Below are 26195 nucleotides of genomic sequence, written 5' to 3'. Positions count from 1 at the left end.
GTCTGTGCTATGTCTTTCCCACTATTTTTTACCAAAGATGAATTTAGCATATGAATTTAACTTTTTTTTTTCTTAAATTTACTTTGACTGATGTCTGATTAGGAAAGTAAACCATACAAAACAGGATTCAACATAAACAAATTATACCAAATTCAAAGCCAACAAGGATCCGGGAGGAAAAAAAAAAAGAATGATCTGTGCAAATGACTTTTAAAAATATCCCCCATGTTGCTTATAATTAGATTAGTAGCCTCCAAACAAAAAATTCAGGCCAATCTCTCTTACATGTTTTATTTTCCTCTCTACATAAGAGGAAGAGATGTTCTAGTAAAGATCATTCAAAACTGTCTTGAACTGAGTCTCTTGTATGCTAAGAACTGCTGGCTCTCATACATTCCACAAATAAAGAGCATGCCACAGGCTTGATTTCACCCAAAATGTGTGAAAAGTGCCTTGCAATTGAGGCATATTAATGATATGACAAACTGAAGGTTTAGCATTCTTCAGTGAAATTAGGAGCCATCAATAAAAGTCCTTACACCTAGACCTAGTTAAGCTAAGAACTGTTCCACACCCCATGTTGTCCCAAAAGTAACAGGACTTTTTGGGCATGAATACTCTCAGACTGCCTAGGCACTTAGCTGCTCACAACATCTGCTCTAAAGTTCTGTATAAAACCTAAATAACAGTTGTTGCACTGAACACGTGGGCTTTTGTTTTCAAACTACTTATAAAATTGCCAGTTTTTGAAGTAACTCTGTACATAATACAGTTAGGATACATACAAGGGAATACAGGAGGGAGGGCCTGCATAGGGTTTTTTCGGCTTTTTTTTTTTTTCTTAATTTGCCTAATTGATAGCCAATTGGGGTTTTTTAAATGAGGTTTCTGTCATTAAAAACCCAGTTCAAATTGCACTGATATTTTAATCCACTAGGTGGCAAAATTATATTCATATTAGAGAAAATAAATTATTCACCAGCACCCAGATAATTTGTTGGATAAACTTAGCCACCCTTCTAGGTGAGGCTTTGTCTGTGACTATGATTTTTATTAATACCCATTTGAAATACCAATAACATTTTCATATTGCTTCCCTTCAAAATAACTTCCATGTTGCCAATAGCAAAGATTCACTACAAACTTTGGAGATTCATTAGTCCAACCACTAAGCAAAGACATTTCTAAAGCAAAGCAGATCCAAACCACCTTCTCCATGGTCCTTGCCATGACAGAAAGCTGATGCTTCCCTCTCCTAATACACAAAACCTGCAGGATAGCTCTGGCCATCTCCATTGCCAACCACCATGGACAAGTTGCCCAGCAGCAGCAGAGATGTTGGCTGGCCTCTTACTGACATTTATGGTTTAGATCTTTAGTTGTTTTAGGGAAGAACAACATTAACCAGAAGTAAAATACAGGAGGCACTACAAAGATGAATGGTCAAAGTAAATGGAAGTACCTATTCCAAAAACTTAAGGATTTTTAAGGAAAGTGCAAATGTTTTTGTTGAAAATAACTGGCCACAAACCATTCTTCTTAAAGAAAAAAAGACAAAGCCCAGGAGTCTAATCAGTCAGCTTTTAATGAGTTTTAACTGATCTCTCTTAATTCAATCATAAATCTTAGAATCTATGTTACTGAAAAGGTCTTTGACTGTTATATCCTTGCCTCTCTCTCTGTTATTTTCTCTTTATTTAAACTAAAAAATACTAATTATTGGTATAGGCTTACTTTTCTTTTTAGGACTAGAAGGATCAGAAATCAGTACTCATAACTTTTTTAAAAAACAAGAGAGAAAAACAAGGAAAAAAAGCCAGTGTCATCTTGACTTAAAATCACTTCCTTTGCCATTACCACTTTCAGCAATTGCCATTCTTTTTCTTTTGGTGTTTTTTTTTCTGTAAGAAAAATCAATTGTAATTACATGAGTATGTCTCAATTACCTGTCCCTTTTTTTTTTTTTGGGCTGTATGTCCTGATCTGATTAATTGGACTTCTCTGTCCTAATGTCTTCTCCAATACCTCAGATCCTAAGTGCCTTACCTTCTCCATACATTTTGTGTCAAGTTCTTCATTTTTACTGGTTAATACAAGACATGAATTCTTCTAGTAAAGAAATGCACCAAAAATTAGATGCAAGTGTGTTATTTCATGTTTAAAGGATCTTGAAGGGAAGATGAACCAAAGGAAAGCAGTAAACACAGAATTTTTACTCAGAGTAACATCAATATCATAAATACACTGGCAAAGCTGGTAAAATAAAGGTCCAGGGAGTGTTTCTCAACCTCATCTTATACAGTCACACAGGAATCCATGGGCTGGAAAACTCAAACACCACCAGTTCCCTGTGGCAAAAATCATCAAAAATCCTTTTCTAAGCGAGGAGAAAAGCAATTTGTCATGGCCTTTAAATACATAAATAAATTTAGATAACTGGAGCAGGAAGTCAGTCATGTGTTTTCATCCATGAATATTTCCTAGGTGAGATCCTGTGACTTGTAACTCAGTTCTTCTTCCAGGATATAGGATGAGACAGGAGCAATCTTTATAACTAAACAGTAACTTATGCCTTCTAACTACTTTTCTCAGAACAAATCATTTCTATCTTGCTCAAAAATAAATTTCAAACCTATTCTAACAGTTCTGTTGTCTTCTCTTTTGTTATAATTGCTTCCTCAGCCTAGACAGTAGTAAAACATCATGTTTGAAGCAGCCATGAGGTTCACATTACACATCTGGGGAATGGAAATAAGTAACTTCATTTTCCTTTCATACCCTATGCTATGATTTACAAAAATGAAGATAAAACCTTACCTACAGCCACATGGTATGTGGCTATAGACCGTTACAATAATGCTATTTATTATCCTTCAAATGAACTTTAATTTCTCCAGAAATTGGGTGTTTTTCAGTCTGAATAATAACCAGATCAACAGAAAGTCCTGGAAGGTGTTTTCCTGCATCCAGCCACTCTTTGCAGATCTGGAATAATTCCAGCATGGACAAAATGCCAAAGCCTGAGGTACTTATAAAAAAATGCTAAAATAAATGCAGAGGGCAGAGAGTGCTAAAGTAGTTAAGGATGGACAGTTTCTAGGAACTCAGATCATCATTCTAATTCATCACATTTTTGTGATCTTATGAGTAAGGCCTGTATACAACAGGAACTGAAATCTGAGCTCAAGAGCACCTTGTGTGCAGGAACATTTTTCTAATTCACACCATTCTCTTTAGCCCTACGTGTCAGTTATTCCCAAATCCCTGCTCATCAGAACTATTTGTAATACATGATGCCTGAGAAAGCAATAACCAGAAGATGAGAAGTGCAGATAGCCTCATTCCCCATGGAGAAGCATGATGATCACCCCATAGCAAACAATACATTCTTTACAGAAATCTGATAGTCCGTTCCTTCTGTAGCATAGGATTTCTTTGAGCTTGTTCTACTTACAGTTTATTATTAGTGCCCATTTATTTTAGTGGTGCTGCTGTTAGCATTACCTGAATTTAAAGCTTGGAGACATTTTTCCCTTGATAATTCTTTCCCTACCTGATACTTCTGGAATTCCTCCTATTCTTAGCTCCTCTCTCATTAAAGCCTTTTCAGACTGAAACTAAGCAAGGAGCCATGCTTTCCTTCTGATCCCCCTTTCCTCTGTGCACACATTCTGCTCCTCACATTCTCCCCAAACCTTTCAGGCTGATGTTGTCCCTATCCAGGCAGTACTCTCAGGGCAGTGGGAATAGAAGGCATTTTTCCCCACTCCCCCAAGGATGCTCTTACATTAGATGTTGCTTAAGGATTTTTTTTTTAATTAATACAGTTAAGGCAGAGGGTCTATCCTGTAGGAAAACAGGCCATCCAGGCTGCTGTGAACAGATAAGAGAATCTAAACTTTTCAGATTAAAAGCCGATTTGACATGGCTTACCTTGATTTAGGAGGATGCTTCAGTGGTGCAGAGCTTTGGTCCCCATAAACCTGTGTTCCCAAATCCTCTGCTGCCTTCCTAAACACAGGATAATTTTGGGCAGATCATACCCTGGAGCAGCACAAACTTTGCTGCAATTCCTGTCTCCACTGGGTGCCACTATTGCATAGCATAATGTGCATTTACTGCAGCAAGTCAACAGCCTGGCAAAACTGACTTTTAACTTGTGCTTCCTTGTCGTAAAGTTTTCAGACCATATGTAGAGAATTATCACTTGGTTTTTATGACCCTAAAACACCACGTGAAAATCATTTTAGGACAGATATATGAGGATGATTTAATTCTTCCTAGATCACTACAGCTGAAAAGCTCTAATGCAAAAGTGCTCAGATTCTTTCCTGATTTTGTGCTGGAATAAGCCTTTCTGTCCCATATATGAATCTCGTACTCCACGCTGACTGATAATCAACTCAGCCCTCTATTTTGCCCTATTTTTTTTAATCTCACTGCAGAGGGCCTGGATTAGATGACCTTTAAAAGTCCCTTCCAGCCCAAATTATTCTATTGTTGTATGTCTCCATCTCAAGTGCTTTGATGGCAGTTGAACCAGCACAAGGGCAAAATGTCACCACAGACCCTGGATACTTAAAAACACTCACTCAGTGCTCTTAAACTGTGTGCACATCCCAAGGATGGCAATAATGCCAAAAATACATTATCAGCACACTTTTAAATTAATAGCACTTAAGTATTAGTTTTATGGAGTGGATTTAATTGTCATTTGATGGTGCAATTGTCCACAAATTGATAGATACCATTCTTATGATTCAAGCTGTAATCTAAAGAGACTGAAATTTAATGTTTTTAATCACTTTTTTAAATCCTGGGCAGAAAATTCAAACACCTTTGTTCTATTTCACATTATCCCTCCTCTTGTATTTTCCTTTATTTCTTTTTCCCAGGCCTCAAATAAGTAATTAACTAAATAACTAAGTAATAACAATTAATTTTATATTAGTAAATACAAATATTTAAATATATACATTACATTAATACAGTCAAATAATCTATGCAATTAAATAAATAAATAAATATTACCTAATGGATACTTTGAAAGCTTACAGAATACATGCAAAATTCTTCCAGGCAAAATACTGCTACGAGGAGATTTTCATGCCAGCCTCCCATCCTGGAATGATTTGTTATCCTACTAATTTGGCAGAGCTGACATAACCACAATTGTTTCAAGTTGCTGAAGATGGGGGAAGCAGTGTCTCAGTTTTTATGAAGTCTACTTTTATAACTGCTCTTTTCTCTCACCCCTTTCAATACTCATAGACAGTGACACTGAGAAGTACAGAAATGTCTATAGTCACTGGCCTTTGAAAGGATCTCAGCCTTTTCTAGCAGAGATCCAAAATACTTCCATGAAAATCTGCTATATTTTGACACAGGCTTTATTGCACACAGAAGCTTGAGAAACTCTGCCTAATATTGGCTATATTAAAAGACAGATGGGCAAAAAATGAACATGTAAGCATTAATCTGGCAGTCTAGACTTTTCTAAGGCCAGAAGATACAGCAGCGAGAGAACAAGGCTATCCAATAAAGCAGGGAAATCAACAGAAACAAACAGCAAGTAGACTGAATTTCAATTTGACCCAGAGTTGTTCAAAGCCAGCTAAATCATTGGCACCAGCAGCTAAACGGATCTGGGGAGCAGGTCTGGGGGCAGTAGGCAAGACCTGTGCCCTGCAGCCTGGACATTCCTGCATTGCTGGAGACTCAGAAATAGCTAAGGAAAAACAGCTATTAATTTGGCAAGGTAAACTAATAAGGTCAAGAAATTCACCCAGGGCAGGAAATAGAAACATCTGCAAAAGAAGATTGAGACAGAGGCAGAATTTCACTCTATTAGAGCAGCTCTGCTCCAGGGCTCTCTCAGCATTCCAGCTGCTGTTCATCAGACACACCAAACTGCAGGAGTGACCATCACCCATGTTGTTGGCTCTACTATGCCTACTTACTGAATCATGTCAGAAACAGCAACAGGACAAAAGAACTATTTACCTGCTCTTTAAATGGATGTGTGTCTATCAGGCAAACCCATGGGGACGTGAAGGAAAAGTCACAGAAGGAAAGAAATTCAGGTTTATAAACCAATTTGTGGTATCAAAACCTGGGAAATCCCAATCTTTCTATTAATAGCTGAACTAAAAATTTCTGGGTAGGAGAGCCCAGAGTCCCACTTTCAGCAATTTGACACTTTCAGAATCTGGGGTGTGTATGGTCTCTCCTATCTCACCAACAGCATGAGAAACTGCCTGTGCACAGCCACCAGCACAAGGGGACTTGTACTGCCTTCAGAATTCTTCTGGGCAATTGTCAGAGCATCAGAAGACTTTAACCTCAGCATAGCTTTCTGATTTTATTTATTTTTTTCTAGGGTTTGATTTTTTTATTATTATTATTTTAGGTTTAGTTTCTTTCCCTCATTTTATAAACCATAGTTAATCAGGGCCTCTGGTCAGTAAAGCTGAGGATTAATAGGCAATAGGGTGACCAGGAAATTATGGTAGATCTTTCATGGCTGTTCCTGTACATCTTTAAGTGGCACAGGGCTCAGCTTCATGAGCATCCAGCTCTGCACTGCCTTCAGTCAGACTGAGGCTGTCACAAACTCTTCTTAGAAGGGGCTTCTTTGAAAATTCAAGATATACATAGAAGATGGTTATTTCCTTATTACATCCTTAATATGGATGCACATATAGGTGAGAGGAAAGAATATAAAGTCCTGAGGAACAGAGGGAGCACCTTTAGATGGTATATTGACCTCTCTGTTGTAACTAATAACAGCAGAGTAGGGACTACTAAAACTGATTAGACAGTTTCTGCTCCACTGTCAGATACCATTGCAGTAATGACATCACAGAATTTCATGGCACAGTGCATAGGAAAAACAATCAACTTCTTCAATGACAGATGTTATAGGTCCCCTGTTGAGTGTCAACAAGTCTTCATGGGATGTATGTAAGAGAAAACTTTGCCTCCCTTCCAGATCCAATTTTCTGAAGTGGTCCTGCCAGAAATGCCCATTTTTAGCAACCCAGCTAAGGCCACTTTGAAACAAAGACAGACAAGAAGACATTTGGACTCTGGCAGTGACACACAAGTATGTCATTATGGAGACAACAGAAGCTAGATACAAACATTGGTTACAGCAGCTGGCTTGGGATTAGACATGGACTGTTTGTTGGATGATGCATTGGTTGGATTGCCACAACCAGAAAGTAGCAGTCAATTCCTTGGTGTCCAGATGGAGAGCAGTGCTGAGTGGGGTCTCTCAGAAGCCCATATTTGGACCAGCACTGTTTGGTGTCTTCCTTCAATATTCTTTTCTTGAGCTTGAAACTGGCAGTTTGAAATAAAAAGTGGTGACAGCAAAATAAGGTTATCTGTCAGTTATATATAAAATATAAAGGAAGTGCACACACATGTCCAGTGTGACAGGATTCTCAGTATGAGGACATAGTGTCAAAAGCCTTACAGAAGTCCAGATAAATTATGTCAGTGGAGGTCCCCTTGTCCATGAGTGTAGTCACTGCATCAGAGAAGTCATTCAGTTGGTCAGGCAGGACTGGTCCTTGGCTAATTTAAGCCACTGTGAAAACTTTTCCACACCTTCTTTGTGAGAAAAAAGTGGCAAAGATGAGTTCCTACAAAAACTGGAAAGGCTTTTGTCTTCTTAATTCAACTTGCTGGTCCTATAAAGATTCCTTCTTCATCTCAGTTGAAGTGAGATAAGCATATGAGTATGCTCTGATCCATACAAAACTTTCTGATCCATTCCCAGCGACTGCAAAGGAGAAAACTGAAAGCCTTCATAAAGGAAAAGCTCCAGACAGTACTGCAAGGGAAGGAGCAGTCCATGAAAGAGCTTCTGTCTGGGAACTTAATGATAAGCAAGAGAAGAAAGGTGCAGGTCAGGTAAATATACAAGCAATGCTGTCAGATGTTTAGCTAACATGATTATTATCTTTACCAGAAGAGACTGTTTTTTTCCAAGAGCTCTTTAAGTGTTTTCAAAGATGCTTTGTGAAACATGAAAATTTTCGTGTAAATCAGGCACTGTGCCAGACCTAAGTGGTTTCCTGCAAATGAGCCTAAGCAAAAAAAAAAAAAATCCAGTGACACACAAACACACCTCTACATTATCTGCCATTAATTATTGTCTACCCTTCCCTTATTTCAAGAAATACATGGAGACTCCTACATATCATGAGCGAGCTTCAGGTAAGTCACATGGTAGCTCTGAGCTCATTTCAAACCTGGAGTAAGAAAAATCTCACACAATTAACTTCCTTTGGTTTGTTAGGAGCACATATAAGACACTTCACCTGAGTCATGCCAGCCCTAACTTCAAATGTACATCAAGAGGAAAGGATACCAGGTTTCATCTAATTAGCCAGCTGGATTGCACTAGGTTTGGTTTCCTCTGTTCCTTTTTTACAACTAGCTCTGGGAAACAGGCAGCTCCACTAAGGGCTAGTTTTTGGCCCATGTAGCAGAGGCAGAATATTAGCCCCAGGAGAACTCTGAATTAGTGTTTTTTGTTTCTATAATACTGTTTGAAGGGTAAAGTTAAGCTGCTAAGCACACATTAAAACCAAGCAAGACTACTGGTAGAATGTTTAATAGTGGCCAGGGCTAGAACTGGCCAACACTGGTGTTGTAAAAGTTTCCTGTATGTATTTTTTCCCTGTTTTCTAAAGAGTTTTCTGACTTTCTTGCAGTGATAGGAACTGAAAACAAGGAAGGAGAAAAGAAGGTCTTACCAAATATTTTGACTGTAATTTTGGCAAGCATTGTGTGAAACCAAACAAAAACCACAAGCAACTCTATAAAATTAAAATTTGCAAAATACAAACTTGTGGAGTTCCATCTCAATAACAATATCCAAATTTTTCACATGTTGGGATCCCTTCTTGGACCTGATTTGCAAAGGTTCCTTATTATCTGCACCTAGAAAAGATTCCCAGCTCATAGCTGGACTGAATTGTGTCACAGCAGGACTCTTAGAGCCTCCCTGCCCATGTGTGAACTCTGGGAAGTGCTGTGCTGCAAGGGCTTGTCAGCACCACGAGCAGCTGGAGGAAGGGCAGAAGCACTCGTGGGAGTACAAGAGAGGCAGAAGTGGTTTTGGAAAAGAGCCAAGCTGTAAGCTGAACATAAGATGAGGTTTATGTGTTTTGCTACTTTGAGCTACTACCAAAAAGCAAGCACAAGGAAGTGGTCAAGACGAGAAGCTTATTCAGAATATGGATGCTCTTGTGATGAAAACCAATTTTCTGTAGTGCTCTCACATCCTGTAACCCCAATATGTGACCAATATCTATTTCCAGACCAAGTAAGCCAGTGACTTTGTCTGACAGCCTCCATCATGTTACCCTCATGTATGACAGAGATCAGCTCATTTATGAACATAGAGAGCTATTTGTTTCCAACGGGAATGACCTAAAGAAAATAAAATTAAATCACCCAGAACCAGGAGAAATATTTCCCTATTTTTGAGAGTTTTGCTCATTCAGTACCTCTGTAAGTATAGTTTTATATTAGTAAGGAATCCCATAGCTGCAGTAAGATGAATCAAGAAGGGATTTTCTCTTTTTGCTTTTTGGTAATGTGCATCTGAGGATTCAGTCCTTCAAAATTAAATGTGTATTAACATTTTTGAAAATCGATGTTATGCAAGCAGGAATAAATACAAAAGAAACCATACAGAGAACTAGAAAACTCTCAGAGTGAGTTAATAAAGGTGGGAAAATCACCATGAGAGAAGAATTAGAAGGAAAAAATAATGCTGGTAGTGAATTCTAAGGCTCCAGAGGCATTTAAATCCCTGATGTGTTACCAGATCTCTGCAGGAAGGTACCTGCTCTACTTCCTGCAGAGGTCTCAGCAACCAGTGAGGTTTTAGGTAAGCTCAAGGATCAGGCAAACAAGAAAGGGAAGCTTGAGCAGTAAACTCTTTGGACTTTTCTGTGATCCAGAAAATTCATCCACAATACTGAGTCATAAAATCTGCAGCAGGATGGATTGGTTAGATCAGCACAACTTATTATTAGAAAAGATTTTATAGAGGGGAACTATCTACTTGTGTTTGTCTCCTTTTTACAAGCATTTTCACTCCTATCTCTGCTTTATCATAGATACAGTTAAGCTATTTAGAAAGTGCAACCTAAACACACTCAGTATGTGTGTTTACACCTGGCTACAGAGGTAGATGATATATGAGATGCAACAGTTTCCTGCTAAGTGAAAAGGATTATCAAAGTTACTCATCTGTCAGGTCTTTCTGTAAGGCCATCTCTTTCCAGTTTTCTGCCTCTGTCAGAATATCTGGGGGAATATCTGAGGTCTAAAATAGCTCTCTGCTTGCACTCTTTTTAAATGCTTCAATTGATTCTCATTAATCTCTGCCTTCAGTTTGGGAGCTGACTAAGCTGTTTCTTTTATCTTAGAATTAAATTTTCTTAATAGATTATTATTATTATTATTACTAGGTAGAGAAAACCCACCTGTTATTTGATGTGCTGGCTTCTGTTCCTTCAGACATCATTCATGGATAATTCTCTGCCCTGATCACTGTCATCACTTTAGTTAATACTTTAAATTGTTACAGAAAAATCATCATCTGGTGATTTCCAAATTATTTTTCATTTACAAAATTCTCTTAACATCCTGACTTTGGAAACATAAATCTAGAGCTTTTTGGAGTGCTTGAAATAAAATATTTAGTGAAATATAAAATCAATAGATAGCATAAAACACTAACAGAACTGACTGCAAAAAAACATGTGTAAATTATATGGGAGCCAAAGAAGTGCAGAGCAGCAACCTGGCACCAGTCCAAAGTTTCAGAATGAAGTTGTAGAGAATGGCTAAACACAGGCACTGCTCCAAGTTGGTCTTGCTGTTTGAAGTGTACACCTCAGTAACCTGGCATAGCCTGGGGTCTTTCCTTTTCGGCCTTTAAAATCTATTTCAATTAAATTTATCTTTTTAAAACAAGAAGAAAAGAGAGATTTGTAGAGTCTCTGCTGCATCTCAATTAATAAAATCGAGGTGTATAAAAAGGCAGAGCTGAGGGATAGATTAGAAGAGTGCTTGCTTTTCCTTTCAGAAACTGCATCCTGTATGGAAACCAAATGCCAAAGTACACCTCATTCTATCAGCTCTCACTTGCTGAACACTGCTCTGGAGCCAGGAAAAAAAGTATAGCAGTGGCAAGATTTACTCCCAGCACATCAGTGATAATACCTGAATGGCACTGCAATGCCTTCTTCTGATCAGGTCTTGCTGAAACATGGAAAAAAACCCCAATATAACAGGGCTGCTATGACATTTTTGCATGAGGACACACTGTCACAGATCCATGCTTAAGCAATATACCACTTTAAGTACAGGACAAACTTCACAAAGCCTAAATCTCTGGAAAGATTCACACTACAGGGAAAGGACTTCAAGTATTCATTGTTGGGTTAGAAGATAGCTCACTTTAAATTGACATACAAATCTATTACTAAATTGTTAACATTAAAAATTTACAGATAGATTTTTATATCTGCTCACAAATAATAGAATCTGTGTTCTCCAAAGCCCAAGGCAGGTATTCACCTTAGTAAAGTCTCACATTGTCCTTCTTCAGCAGTATTATCAAAATGCTTATCTTTAGTGCTACACTTGCTGGCTCCTTTCTTCCTCTTTTAAAATCTATAACATGATTTAAGTTAAGCAAGGTTTGTAAGGAGAGATAATATCTTTTATCAGAGCAACAAATATATACTTCTTTAGAGCATCAGGACTACAACACAACCATCATCATTTCATTAGTCATTTTAATAGAATTGAAATAATGTCCATGACCTCAGCCAAAGCAGTCTGTGTATACTTTTTTCTTATGGAGATCTGGCAATGTACCATAATCTTGCACCAAGATTTCTGTCTTTATTCAATTCTATGTCTCTTGAATGAGGCATAAAAAAACCCTCTTTGCTTCCTTTTTGTATGATGAAATGGGCACTCCCATAAAGTGAACAAATTTCAATCTGCTGTGTAACTGGCAGAAGGTTTTCAACATATTGAATGCTACTTCAGAGACTGGTTCCAAGTTGGTTTTTGGTTATTTTCTTTTGATGTTGTTGTTGTTGTGAGGTTTTTGGGGGGAGGGATGGGGATTTTTAAACCTCTTTTCACTCTGTTTTTCACTATTCACAAATATTACTTCCATGACTTCCTTATTTTGCCTTAGAACTGCAGCCTGCTGCACTTAAGATAGCCAGATTCTGCAGTGACCAAAGAAGTCTTGCTGTTCTTGCCTGGGAAGGTGCTGAAAGAGGCTGCACTTACTAATTCAGTGTACACAGCTGTGTAGTCAGAGGTAAAACTTGAACCACCTAATGCACACAAAGCCAGCACTTGAGGAAGGGCAGCTCCTGCACTCTCAGATATGATTTAGTGAATCTTGCAGGGGCTTTGACAGAAATGTAATTTGCCAAACACTGCACATTTTTCACTGCCAATTAATTAAACAGCCTTACTCAGAAGAAGTGTCCAGTAAATTAAAGAGCTGCAAGCATAGAACTTTGCATTATCTAATTGTACCACACACTCAGCTACTGAAACAGATACGCCTGGTTATCTAAAATCTATGTGAAAAGCAGCTTCTATGTTGTCCCTCCTGCTATTCCTTGAGTTTGACTTATTTCTTATTTCTTCCTCATTGCTCTTCATTCTCACAATTACAATTGTGACTTTCACAATTACCCACTGAGAGCAGTGAGACAATTCCCAGCTCCAGCTATCAATGTCATCAACTTTCAGTGTGCTGTTCTCTGTGTGTCAAAAGTTGCCAAAATTAGTCTTTAAAATGTTATTCTTCTCTCTCAAAATGCAGAAACCTCTTTATCCATCCCTGCTTACTGTTTGTAACTACATAAGTATGATTTCAAAGCCTGGCTACAAACAGCCATGGAAGATGAGCCAAAAGAGTGTTCCAGGATGAAAAAACGTGAATTATTCAGACCAGAAGAGTTGATTCTCTAGCCAAAGGGCTGTAAAAGCAATGCATCACTTGAACCCTATCCACCTAAATCATTTCACATGTTTTCAGCACACAAGCCAGTGCTCTGTGGTTTTGAGCATGCAGAAAGTAATCTTCCAGGCTCTTCCCAACCAACCCAAGTTTCTCCTGTAAACAAGCACTGCTTTAAGAAACATGAAAGAAAGGTATTCCTCTTTATAAAACAGCATTAAGAATGTGTTTGCCAACATGAGCTGTGAAAAATTCAGAATGGGTTGTAACACTGCACGTTACCTGTTTTTGTGGGAAGGAGACAAGAGAAGGGCTCCTTGACATTTTGACATCTTCCAATGGCTTCTAAGAATCCTACATTTTGTTGTTATTACCCAGTTTTATCCTGTCTCCCTCAGGAAACAGAAAAATATGAAATTTGACTCTCCATATATTAAAACTAAACTTTGAAAACTATGGCGTTTTGGCTTTTTTTTTTTTTTAAATCTTAATCATTTGAGTTCTTGACCTCAACTCATTTTAGAATAAAATAACCATACAATTTTTATCATCTTTGAGATCATCTAATCCTTGTTCTGAAACTAAATAGGCCATGAGAATTTTTCATCTAAGAAACAAAGAAACACTAACACAAAGCTTTTCTCTGAAGAGTAAAAAGGGCTAACAGGCTGAAGCAGAGATATGCATGTTCTGAAATGTTCTTATTGTTGCAAGTCCTGTAAATAAGCCACCATTTCCCACAATAAAAATCAACATTTCCCTATTTCTCAAAAAACTTCCACTTAAAAGAAGCAAACAACCTGCAGACATGCTTTTAAAGGCAGTTACCTACCTAAACTGGCAGACTCACATACATTTTCTAGAAGAGTATTATTAAAAATGTCCCATGTCATTCTGCAATTGGAATAACAAACTATGAAGGCAGCTATATAATTCAATAAATTGGGAACATTTTCCACCTCTTGCATTGTACAAAGTTACTCCCACTGTATACCAGTACTATGAAAAGTAAAAGATTCACAACTGTGCAGCATTCCCATGCTGTGACAATGAAATCCATGGGCCAATAGCTAACTTTTACATTCAGCCTTTGAATTAGTGACTTTACCTTCTTACCATACAAGCTCACATAATCAAATCCCTCTCCATAATTCATAGAATAGTTTGGGTTGGAAGGGATCTTAAAGATCATCAATTTCCAACACCCCTGCCATAGGCAGGAACATCTTCCATTAGACCAGGCTGCTCAAAGCTTCATCTAATCTGGCCTTGAACACTTCCAGGATTGGGACAGCCACAGCTTCCCTGGGAAACCTCTTCTGGTGCTCTACCACTCTCATGGTGAGGAAATTCTTCCTAATACAGAGATCTCATTTCTGTCTCACCCTACAGTCACATGTGCTTCAGTGGCTTTAGGAGCTGAGACTTCACCTGAGACAAAGCTACTCCATGATTTTAATTGAGGTTAATGTTCGAAACTGAAAGTGCAAAGTGGTTAGGGCTGAATTAAGTAATCAAAACACACGCACCCAAAAACTATGAATAAGTTGTAGTAGTTGTAGTAAAATATACATTTTACTTCATTCCCCAGAAAAGTTGAGATTTTTTCAGCAATATTGTGGATAAACTGCATTACCATCATGCAGAAATTATTACTGTGTATAAGAATATGGTTATTCTAAGGCCCAGACTGGGTTCAAAATGACTAATAGATTTTTTTGGTCACTCATGTTTTAGAAGTCTTCGTAAAATTCATATGTAGTCCCAGCCACAAATAGTGTACACTTCATAATTTCCTTACCCTTCTTCTTCTAGAGGTTATTTGATTTAGTGTGCTTTAAATGAAGGATTCAAAGTAATTTGTAATCTATTCCTGGGCAATTTTGGTTAAAGCACAGTGATAAAAACTGTGTCATTTGTTAAAAAGGGTTTACTAATGAAAGCAGAAGCTGTTGTCAACAGTTGTCTCTGGATTATCTCCTCTTAATGAGCTAATTCCAGGTGTCTGGCTTTCTGGAATAATTTAAATAATGTAAGCAACCATACTCAGCACACTTAAAATTTAGGCAGCTAGCTGTTTGTATAATCATCCTATTTTTCTGGCAGTTAACCCTTGACCTAGGTCACACCTAAGCTGCATCTTTTTAATGTGATAACATTTCACATGCACAGTAAAAAAAATGCAGTACATTGCACTGTTTGTTATTTATTTCTGAACCAGCTCTGCAGTTATTTATTGCAACAGGAAGTTTATTGCCACAGAAGCCTCAGTGAAAAACTTCACAACTGAGCTTTACTAGGGAAAAAATTGGAAAGCCATGCCTTTTAGTAGCACCATCACCACCTTTTGTACAAAAAAAAAACCCCTGAAGCAGAGAAATTGCCACAGTTTTTAAACTTTACTGAGGCTACATGTCACCAAAGGTGTGGGAGGCATTTTGTTCAGACAGCTCTGCAAAACAAGGATCAAATGTATGCTCAGAGGGGTAAGGCCTGAAGAATTGCTTTAGCAAAAAAAATTTCTAAACGCAAACCCCATTTCCAGGCAAGGGTGCTCCATGTTTAAAACCAGATCTGTTAGATTTTGTGTCTGTCTTCATAATGAAAGCATTACTTGCAGTACAGTTATTCCTAAGGCAATTTGCAAGATGTAGGTCACCAAGATCACAATTTTTACTTTTTCTGAACCTTAAGTGTCACTAAATACACCCAATAATCTATCCCAACTCTGTGCCTCCAACCCTCCTTGCTACACTGAGGTGAATTAAATTTGCAAAACACAAAAGGTGCAGATATTCTTCTCTCCAGAACCCTCAACAATTCTCAAGAACCAATCTCCCACTACATCACTGCATTTCTGTCTTAAACCTCAGAGTAGAGCACACCAGCAGGTCTGTCTGCATGTGCAGCACTAACATTGTTCTTCAGCTGCAGTCATGCTCAGCTCTCACAAACTCCTTAAAGTTTGGGGTTTAGGGATTTTATCTATTTTCTCTATTCCCAGCTACCTGTATTACTTATTGTGTCTGTATAAACTCTGAGATTCTCACATCAAGAAAAAAAAAGTTTTCTGGTGCAGTGAGCTTTCCCCTAAAAATGCTTGAGCGCCACAAGACACAGATGACAAAATTCTCTTGGGTACAGGGACAAAGAGATATGGGAATGGGAATATTCCTATGGGAATATAGGAATATGAGGAATAATATGTTCTGGTTGCTTTTCCAGGGTCTCACCACTCCACTCTAAAGTAGGTCTGGTCAGAAATAAGGATCTCAAATAATAATTTCTGCTGGTGTCACACTGGATTACAAAATTAAAGTGCATCAAACAACCAGACACCCACAAGTAGCTTGAAGTACCTTGAAGCACAAAAATTACCACTTGTTGAGCACAGCTTACAGAGAACATTTATTTATGCAGTCCTCAGGCACACATTGAGACTATTTCTTCACCATTTTTCTACTTTAATTGCCTAATTTGTCACTCTTGAGTTCCTGGAGCTCTGCACTTCAATGTACAGCAAAGTAAGAGTACTAGTATATTATCAAAATTCAGCAAAGTACTTGCAAATGAAATAATTGCTCCAAACCCACATTTTAAACAAGTGATTTTATATCATTGTGCACAGACCCAACTAGATCCACCTACAAGAGGAAAAGTTAATCACTGCAACAACTATCTTATTGCTGCAATTATTGTTTATCAAGCTGATAAAAAAAGGTGGCAATGGCTTTTTCCAGTGTGATATATTTACAGACATGTCACTGGGAAGAACAATAATTGTTTTTAAAAAAATTAAATAATTTTTTATTAAAATAGGCAATTTTCTACATCTTTAGAAATGAGCACTGAAATAGCAAGATCAAAGAGCATTGGATAAATAAGTAATATTGCTAATGTCTTTAGTAATTAAGCACTGCAATTACTGCAGAAAGTGTACCACCCCCTTTTAGTTCACATCTCAGATAAGGTTTTCATAAGAAATTATATCACTTGCTACTTTCTTTTAGATGGTCTTTTAACCACTGCAATGGCTGTGCAATCTAATTAAAAAATACAGGGGGGAAGGTTTGCAGAGGGGTTTTTTTTGTTTGTTTGTTTGGTTTTTTTTCTTGATTTGCCTAATTTGAATTGCTCAGTAGCCAAGCTTGTGTTTTTTAAAGTGAGGTTTCTGTCATTAAAAACCCAGTTCAAATTGCACTGATATTTTAATGCACTAGGTGGCATAATGATATTCATGCTAGAGAAATTAAATTATTCACCAGCACCCAGATACTTTGTTGGAAATGATTAGCCACCCTTTCTGCCACATAAGAAGTCCTATGATAACTTCTGTAGTTATAGGATTGCTAATACTTTTAACTCTTCTAAGTTCTTCAGAAGAGTACTTCAAATTTTGAAAGAAAAAAACCTATTCATATTTAAATACAATGATTTAAGAATTGAAAGCCCTTGAAGGTGGGGATTTCAGTTAAAAATCCTTTAAACCGTTCTCCAGTCATGATTGTGATCAAGCTTACCCTGAACAATTTTACTTGTGGCTAACATTAAATCAGATCAAAGAAACATGAGCTGGAGAGTGTTCACTTTTTATGGGATTCCTGTTCCCTCAGCCGTGACGTGGACCACATTAAACACATGTTGATGCTGCCAGGGATTGGACCTGGTGACTTAAATCAATCTTTTTCATTTCTAACTCTATTAACTGCACCATTATAATGGACATAATGAAAGATACTTTCAGACTGATTCTGGTGTTAGTCTGAACCAACATGATGTCAAAAAAAAAAATTTAAGTCATCTTCATTTACTGTAAACTCAGAGATTTGCTTTTTGCTGCAGGTGTTCTGTCACAGTTTGCTTGAATTCAGGGAAGTAAATTACAAGACATGTCAGTATAAAGAGGCAGTGAAATCATTTATCATTAACTTCAAGAGGCCATTATTCAGCTGAGGAAGATGACTCTTTTATGAAATACAAAGGATGAGATCATGATTTAGTGACCAGAAGTGTTCATTTTCCAAAACATAGCAGTATGTAGTGAATGTCAGAAAGGAAAGGAGCCTAAGAAGTTGATATAATTTTCTCTGGATAATGTTTTGATGTTGGCCATTGCAGTTAAAAGTGGCTTTATGAAAGCTGCTGCTGATTAGTAGACATTTTTTGATTGACTAATGACTACATCTGCCCCACTTCTTTCTGTGCAACTACAACTCTCACAAGCTCCTGCCACAAGCTGGAGCCCTATCAGACCATCAGGAAAGGATTTAAAGAGGTATAAAGCCTTCTGTCTGTTAAGAACAATTTGAAACAGCAGAGTTTCTAAATGCCTTAGAAACTCCAGAAAACATAATTTCTCTAGTTTTTGTTCTCCTTTTTTGATGTAGTTGCTAAGATGTTTATCTGTTTTACAAAATTATTCCCACTTATAAAGCATATTTGTGCAAGGATTATAGAATAATGCTATTGCTGAGACTAATTTTTTGAAGATGAAGATGCATTCAGCACAGAAAAGGTGAGCATAGTATGGAACACAGTATCAAACACCACCAAATCATCAATTTCTGGAACAGATTAAAGACAGAGCTTCTCTATTTTATGACACAATCAGTAAGGAAGCCAGGAGTGCCTACCTTCTCCAGCTGGTGCATCCCTTCCTCTACGCAGCAAATTGATGCCAGCGTTCTCAGGGCCTGGGGATAAAGGCACCTGAAACAATCCTGGCGACAGATCTTAAAGAGAGCAACAACACCTCCTTCCTGTAGGGAAAAACACCCATCAGGACAGCAGCACTAGAGGTTTCCCTAGTATTTAATCAAGGTTGGGATGGAGAGCAGATTCCTTTAGTAGTTTATCCAAAAGCAGCTATCGTAACACCAACAAAGAGGGTGTTAAGCTCACACAGAGAACTCAAGTGGATTGATGCTTGTACACTAAGTGATGAAAAAGTAATACAACCTCAGTAGGAGGTTTGCTTTAGTGATTGACTCCTACCAGTTACAAGCTCCGTTTAAATTAAACCCGACATTCCTGCAAAAATTACAAAGAGCTGTCAATAGGTGGCCATTAGAGTGACATTTAACTGACCATTCAGTCATATTATTAGTATAAAACAGATTTTTGTTACTATGTATTTCCTGTTCCTCTACGTTTCTGAGCTCCACACAGAATTTAATTAATCCTAAAATTATGAACAAGAAGGTCATATGTTTGAAGAGGTACTGAAAATCAGGTGGAAACAGATGTCAAAGTCTAAACAGATACAATCCAAATCTTCATCCTCTAACAAATAAAATCTTCATTCCTAAAAGTTTTTCTTTAAATACTATAGTGGCAAAGACTTGAGTACATATTGGGGAAGCTATCCTTAATTCATTTTCAAAACAGCTTGTAAATATATGTTTCAGCAAATTTCATATAACAAACGTAAACATATAAATAAATGCCAACAATGTTGTACTTTGTGACGTTTTTAAAATTATTTTTTCATTTCAAAATTTTGTGCTATCAGGTAGACTACATGTGTCTTTTATGATGTAGGATCAGACATATGATGAAGACGAAAGCATTTAAATTATTGATGACAGGTGAAAGCACTCAGCCTAAAGTGTTCAGATTACAGCATAAATTAAAAATAGTTGAAATCAGGGACCAAGTGAAAAGTACAGCCTTTTTTAAAGCCTGTTTCATTAGAGTCTGTTTAAAAATATTTTTAGATTCACAGAAATAATCTATTTTTTTCTCAGCCATTTTCTTCTCATTATTTGAAAGCTCAACAGGTTATACTGACTTAAAACCCTGGGCTACAATTCAGACTTTATTCATTTTCAGAATTCTATATTTTTGTACTAGTTTTTTCTTGAATACAGTAGAGAATAATAGAGGAAGCAAAGCCCTCTGTTCAGTTTAGCAAAAAATTTATACCAAGTCATATAGAATTAGATAAAATTAACTCTTCAATGTATTTTTCAGATAGAAGTTTTAGATCATATCTTTGCACAGATATATGGAATTTCTATGGCATCAGTGTAAACAATAGGCTCACTGAAATTTTTTAGGAGTAAAATGTATTTCTAGAATTGTAAGAAGCATTCATGTGTCTGTTATTTTATATCTAGTACTGCCATATATAGCCTAATGCAGAAAGATATTTCTGAGCCTTTAAATTAAAAAAAGAGGCAGTACACTAACAGAAAAGTTTCAGTCATGTTTTTCCTTTCACAAAAGGATACTGATATTTCATCTAAGCAGTAATTAAATTATTTATTAAAAATATAGGGAAAAATATTTGAAAAATATTTATGTCATTCCTAAGCCAAAGGTAACAGTTTTGTTGGGTTTTTTTGCTTAAATTTCATTATCAATTTGAATTTTCCCCCAGTTCAATTTAATCAGGGATGATCTGATCCTCTGTTTTAGCCATAATAAGCTGCAGTTTGTGGACAAATCTAGTAATGTTGAAGAGATGTCAGCATATTGCTTTAAGCCTTTTCTGTGCCAAATGGGTGCCCTGATTTTTACTTTGATGGACAGGAAGTGATTTATCACTGCATTTGTCAGGAGGAGATCTGTACTCTTTATTTTGTGCCTCATGTGCCATTACTAAGCTGTAAAATATTGACCATGAGTAATGAACTGAGAGATCTGTGAGTGAAATATTGGATGGGTAGAAAATACTGAGACTGATTCCATGGCTTGTCAAAACCAGTCCCCTCACTGGGATCAGAGCCTTTCTCAGAATTTATTCACCTTTTTCAAGATTCATCCCCTGTATCTTTTGCAATGATGCCAAACCACTCCATCTGACAGGGACATAGATAAATTGGTCAAGTGGGTAAACATTCAGAGGAGGAGAGGGACATTTGCTTTACTACTGATGAGCTACTTCTCTCCTATATTGGATTAACAGGAATTCAATTTTGTGGGATGCTGCTCAGAAGGGCTAGTTTTAGGTAATGAAATCACCTGAAATACAATCACCAAAACTATGTGGACTGAGCGAATAAAGAGGGGAAGCAAAAAGACAATTAATTCTAAGGTACAATATTTTGTGGTTCCAGCCTGAAATGACAAGTGCAGTAAATACTCATCAAGGCTTTGAGAACATTTACAATTATCTTGAGAGATGATCTCTAAAGAGATCTTCATCATAAATAGTTGCTAGAAAAGAAGTTGGCATATAAAGAAGGTAAGGCAAAATGCATTAGAATCTTCTCACAGCAAGTGGTCTGCTGTATGTCCATAACGAATTCCAACAGTCAAATATTCTCCAGGGGGGGCTGTTATGAGGTATGAATATCTTCATTTTTGTTCCTTTCTCTTTTACAAGCCTATTATCACAGCACTCTGTTCAGTACAGTTGGCATTGGACTCTATCATTAGTAAAATGATTTTTTTTTAATTCTATATTCTTTATCATTCTATGACCTATTTATTGTAACTTGCAAACAGATTTTCACCAAGTCTCCTGGTTTTTACAAATCTAAATATATTTATAACTTGTTTGCTCCAAGTAATGCTAATTTTCTTATCTTGTCCATGTTACTACTCATTTTTGTTAGGGACCTTAGGTTTTATGTCTCTGACAGCTAGTGAGATCTACTACTAGCTCCCAGGGTGAGTCAGCAACATGATTTTTTCACAGCAGCTTGCAAAGCTACATGCTGAAAAAGAAACTGTCAAAGAATGCCTGTAGGTGGAATAAAATTATGGGTGATGCTTCATCATAGAGGGGAGTGTTTGGTAGCCTTTTTCAATTTCTGTAAAATATTGGCAGGGGATGGGGAAGAAAGAGAGAAATGACTGAAACTCTTACCAAACTGTAAAATGAGAGACCAGCTACAATAATATTGTAGCTTTACAACACTATCTTGGTTTTTTGGGTTTGTTTTTTTTTTGGTTTTTTTTTTTTTTTTTTTTTTGCACCTACAAGATTGGTGTGCTTTAGAGTTGTACCCTATAGCTTGGGACAGGAAAAAAAACCTAACAGCAGTGTTCCACAAGATCACACTTTGTCATGGAGAGTAAGACAAATTACAAAGATTACATGGACAAATTTGTTGAATTTTGCTTTCATGGTAAACAAATAATCAATCTCTCTGGCTAGATTTTATCAAGGATACTATGACAGATCTTGAGGGAACTATGGATTCTATAAAAGATTTTGAGATCTTTCAATAACTTCAATCCTTTTTCACCCTCATAATGACTGAGAACAATTTCAGATTTTGTTGTTGATGTTTATTTTTTTTGTTTGGAAATTACCCTGAAATTTTACTGTCGTAGGTTATTCACGTCACAGCTAACTTGAACCAGTGCTCCTCCTCTTCCTTTCTGCTTCAGAGATTGTAAAACCTGACACAAATGAAACTTGAATGACAGCACAAGCAACATTTATGTGTTATTTGGTCAAAAACTGCAAACTCCAAAAAGTCTGCAAGCAATAAATAAAAGCATATTTTATTCATATTGGGAGCTTTTGGAAATGTGCCAGTTAACCTCCAAAGCAAGCAAAGCTCAGTGCTGTTAAGTTCCTTTGTCTGAACAGAGCTCTTTACCCATTTGAAATTCTGATCTGTTATTACAGTTCCTCTGCCCCCTTGGTCACTGGTGCAGGTAACTGAGGCAGTGCAGAGGGTGAAGGATAATGGTCAGTCTTGACAAATGCATTTCCCAGTGCACAGGGCAGGCAGAGGCACGGGACAGGTGATGCAATCACCACTGTAATTTGGCAGCCAAACACCATTTAGGGTTCTTTGCACAAGGGAATGCATTTCCTCAGTTGTAAACCTGTGACACACCCAAGTTTTAGCAATATATTAACTAAGTGATTTATGAAAAGTCAGACTTCCCTTCTGCTAAGTTAAGCTGTTATGGAAGTTGTAAAATTATAAAAAGCCCAAGACCAATTTTCTGTACTTTGTTAATTCTGCGCTACCTCAATACTCAGCATTTTAACATTGTTTTTGGGTACCACTGAGTGGAGCTCAAATACCAATTTAGAAAAAACTAAACCTCTCAGGCTGTTGACAGAATCCACTACAGGTTTCTGAGTCTGGCTTGTTCTCAACCTTCAGAATAGAGGAGTACCTTTTATGGTGTAAATATCCATCTCAAGGCACTTCAGAAGTAATTAAATGCTGCTGTCTAACCCTGCCTCTGAGTGGGACAGGAACTGGCACAGCACTCTACAAGCAGTAGCTGGGGGAGGGAGATTTTCCTCTTTCTGCATGCCCTGTGGTTGTGATTATCCTATCCTCAACAAGACACCATGTCCCACAGTTCTCACTTCTTCAAGATCCAAGTGTCCTCAAAGGTGCAAACTCTGCAGGGATTTCCAGTATCATGGATCTTGACAGAATGACTAATTTATACCAAAAGTTAGCACCAACTACTCAGTAAATGAGAACACACACTGACAGAAGTAAATGCAATGATGAGTCTTTTGTAAAAGGAAAATAATTAATGCACTTTATAAATTTACATCTTCAGTAATATCTCTAACCCTCCTGTACATACAGCTGTACATACAGTCTTGCTGTTTCCCTGCACAGTCTGCCACAGTCCATTGTAAAGTTTCTCTCCATTTACATGACTGGTATTTAAAAAGTACTGGCAGGAGAGACATTAAAAAAAATTCCCAAAATTATGGAGTGATAATACCTTAGATGGCACAAAGACAACTGCAACTGAAGTAATGCTGAGAGCAATGCCTGTTGGAGCTGACCACCCTACTGAAGCTGCTTACACAGGTATTGGGCATTATTAAATTAAAAATACAGGGGATGTGATCCTCTTCAGAAAAAAAACCAAAAAACCTTGAATCCAATAGTTGTGATGTTAAACTCTGTAGAGAACTTGCAAAAGCACCACAAGAAGAGAAAAAAGTCATTTCTCTGAATAAATTTTGTTTCTCTTTAGTGACATGAGTTTCTTGTATTGCTAGTGTGCTTTGGATCACTCCATGCATCCCTTACCTTGGCTATGATGCGGCAGAGGTGAGCTCCTTCCTGGGCGAGGCTGAATAAACCACTGATGGCCGACTCCGTGACGTACAGGCTGCCCGAGAGCTCTATCTGCCTCAGCAGGCTCTGGGATACAGGACAAAAAGTGGGGGAGTCAGACTGACAACACACATTTAGCATTGCATTTGAGTAGATGGAACCAAGGACAGGGAGATTTAAAAATAAATTTTAACAGGGTAAGAGAGTGGGTACGTGATTACATGCGGTATGAAACACTCTAGCTATTTAGTAAATATTAATAATATTTATTTATTGTGTTTGTCTGGGATTGAACCAGGATTTTCAGAAGTGTAGTTGGTGTAGAAGCTGAATCACATGGGTACAAGTTTTCCACTTTATTTATAAGCAATATTACTATAGCCACTCTTACACTACCTTCTAAGGCTCCGGGTTCATCACTACTCAGTCAAAATGTCACTAACAAATAGAAATTCTTATAAAGAAATATAGTTTATTCCTGCAATGTAGGAAATAGATTAAATATTTTTTTAATCTTTGTAAATAATTGCCTTTCTTTTGCATTTGTGTCATTGCAGCTTTAGAAAAGCACAGCTGTGAAAAGAACATGGTCCATTTCATTTCATGTTTCTGAAAAAAGAGACAGAATCACTAGAGTAATTAATTCTATTTCCTAGGAGAAGGAAGGTAAGCATTTTTGTATTTAATCCAACTTTGAAAGAAATGCAAGGAAGCATCCCATGTTTTACACTGTTATTTATACAAAATTCAATTACCTTGCCTTTAAGAGGTTCTTCCACCTTTAGCATTAGAAAAATGCTCCATAACAATGCATTAGAAAAATGCTCCATAAAAGACATACCTTAAGAGTTCACAATTTGAAATGAACCTATCCTGAATTAAATCCTGATACACTGATTAGAAAAAAGGCTCTTTACACAATTTAAGCTGAAATCTCTCACACAGACACTTAGTCTGCTTCAGAGCAGCAACTATCCCCAGACATTGTGGTTTTATGGCAGAAGTGGGCACAGAGCCTGACTGAATGGCTCAGAGAATTGTTCATAAAATAATTTTTATTAATGAGCTCTACATCCTTCAGTCACACAAATACATGCAAGATGATGTGGCATCAATAATTCCACTCCCTGAAAAGAAAAAGGGAGTAAGATTTCAGGGGCATCAGTAGGTGCCAAAAGGCAGAAATACCAGCAGTGAAGAACTGCCCTTCATACAAAAAAGAATAAAAATCTTAACAATGGTAATCTACTCACTGAATTTGAAATATGCAAAATTATTTACACACTTCAACACATACATTTCATGGAGCTCTCATAAATCCCAACCAAAGAGCATAAGAAGGTAGCTTGTTAGTTTGACTGTAATTCTGCAAATATATTTGGGATAGTCTCACCTCCTGGTAGTAACACTTTAAAACTAGAAGGGATTTTTCTGAAACCACCACTTCTTTTTTTTTTTTTTTTGCTATCTTAATACATCAGGGTATGTTAGAGTTTAACCAATAGCATGCTTTAATTTTGTTTTGTCACTGTAATAAATACTTTTTAACTATTTTTGTTCACTAAGCTTCTCCTTTCATCTTTTTCTGCTGCAACAACACAAAAGCTCTGCATAACATCACCTCTAAAACATGGGCAAATTATTTGAGCAGAATCATATTTGAGGTTTATATGAGGGAGGGGAGGGGAGGGGAGGGGAGGGGAGGGGAGGGGAGGGGAGGGGAGGGGAGGGGAGGGGAGGGGAGGGGAGGGGAGGGGAGGGGAGGGGAGGGGAGGGGAGGGGAGGGGAGGGGAGGGGAGGGGAGGGGAGGGGAGGGGAGGGGAGGGGAGGGGAGGGGAGGGGAAGAGGTTGGCTAGCAAGTTGCTATTATTTCAATAGTGATCTAATGGAAAAAAAACTCATGCATTTGCAGCCTCAAAATAATTACTTAGTGTATGTCACAGAATCAGAATTACAGAATGGGTAAGGCTGGAAGGGACAATCAGAAGCCATCATTTAGATGCCTTGCAAGAAAGAGACATCAGGAAAAATAAGTAATATGGTGAGCCAAAAGATAATTTTATTTGGGATTTGAGGTTATTTGAGAATATGAACACATAAATATCTTTGTAACATATTTGAGTTAACTGATCATAAATTTGTTGAAAAGTAAAAGCTGTAATGCC

The 26195-nt window shown here is 37.4% G+C and overlaps 1 protein-coding gene across 8 annotated transcripts in view; it reads right to left on the bottom strand.

Annotated features, from left to right (window-relative positions):
* The window catches only part of INSC (INSC spindle orientation adaptor protein), a 139943-nt gene that overhangs the window by 39519 nt on the left and 74229 nt on the right, over positions 1–26195 (bottom strand). For all 8 annotated transcript variants that reach the window (XM_085580131.1, XM_085580132.1, XM_085580129.1 and 5 more), the window contains 2 exons: positions 24004–24117; positions 18661–18786 (listed from right to left, as the gene is read on the bottom strand). In XM_085580131.1, coding sequence (XP_085436257.1) covers positions 18661–18786; positions 24004–24117 — 240 coding nt within the window. The remainder of the gene's footprint in view (positions 1–18660; positions 18787–24003; positions 24118–26195) is intronic.

This window comes from Lonchura striata, chromosome 5, assembly GCF_050655825.1.
Source record: "Lonchura striata isolate lonStrDom1 chromosome 5, ASM5065582v1, whole genome shotgun sequence".
NCBI classification, from domain to species: Eukaryota; Metazoa; Chordata; class Aves; order Passeriformes; family Estrildidae; genus Lonchura; species Lonchura striata.
This window is presented reverse-complemented; position numbering and strand designations above follow the sequence as displayed.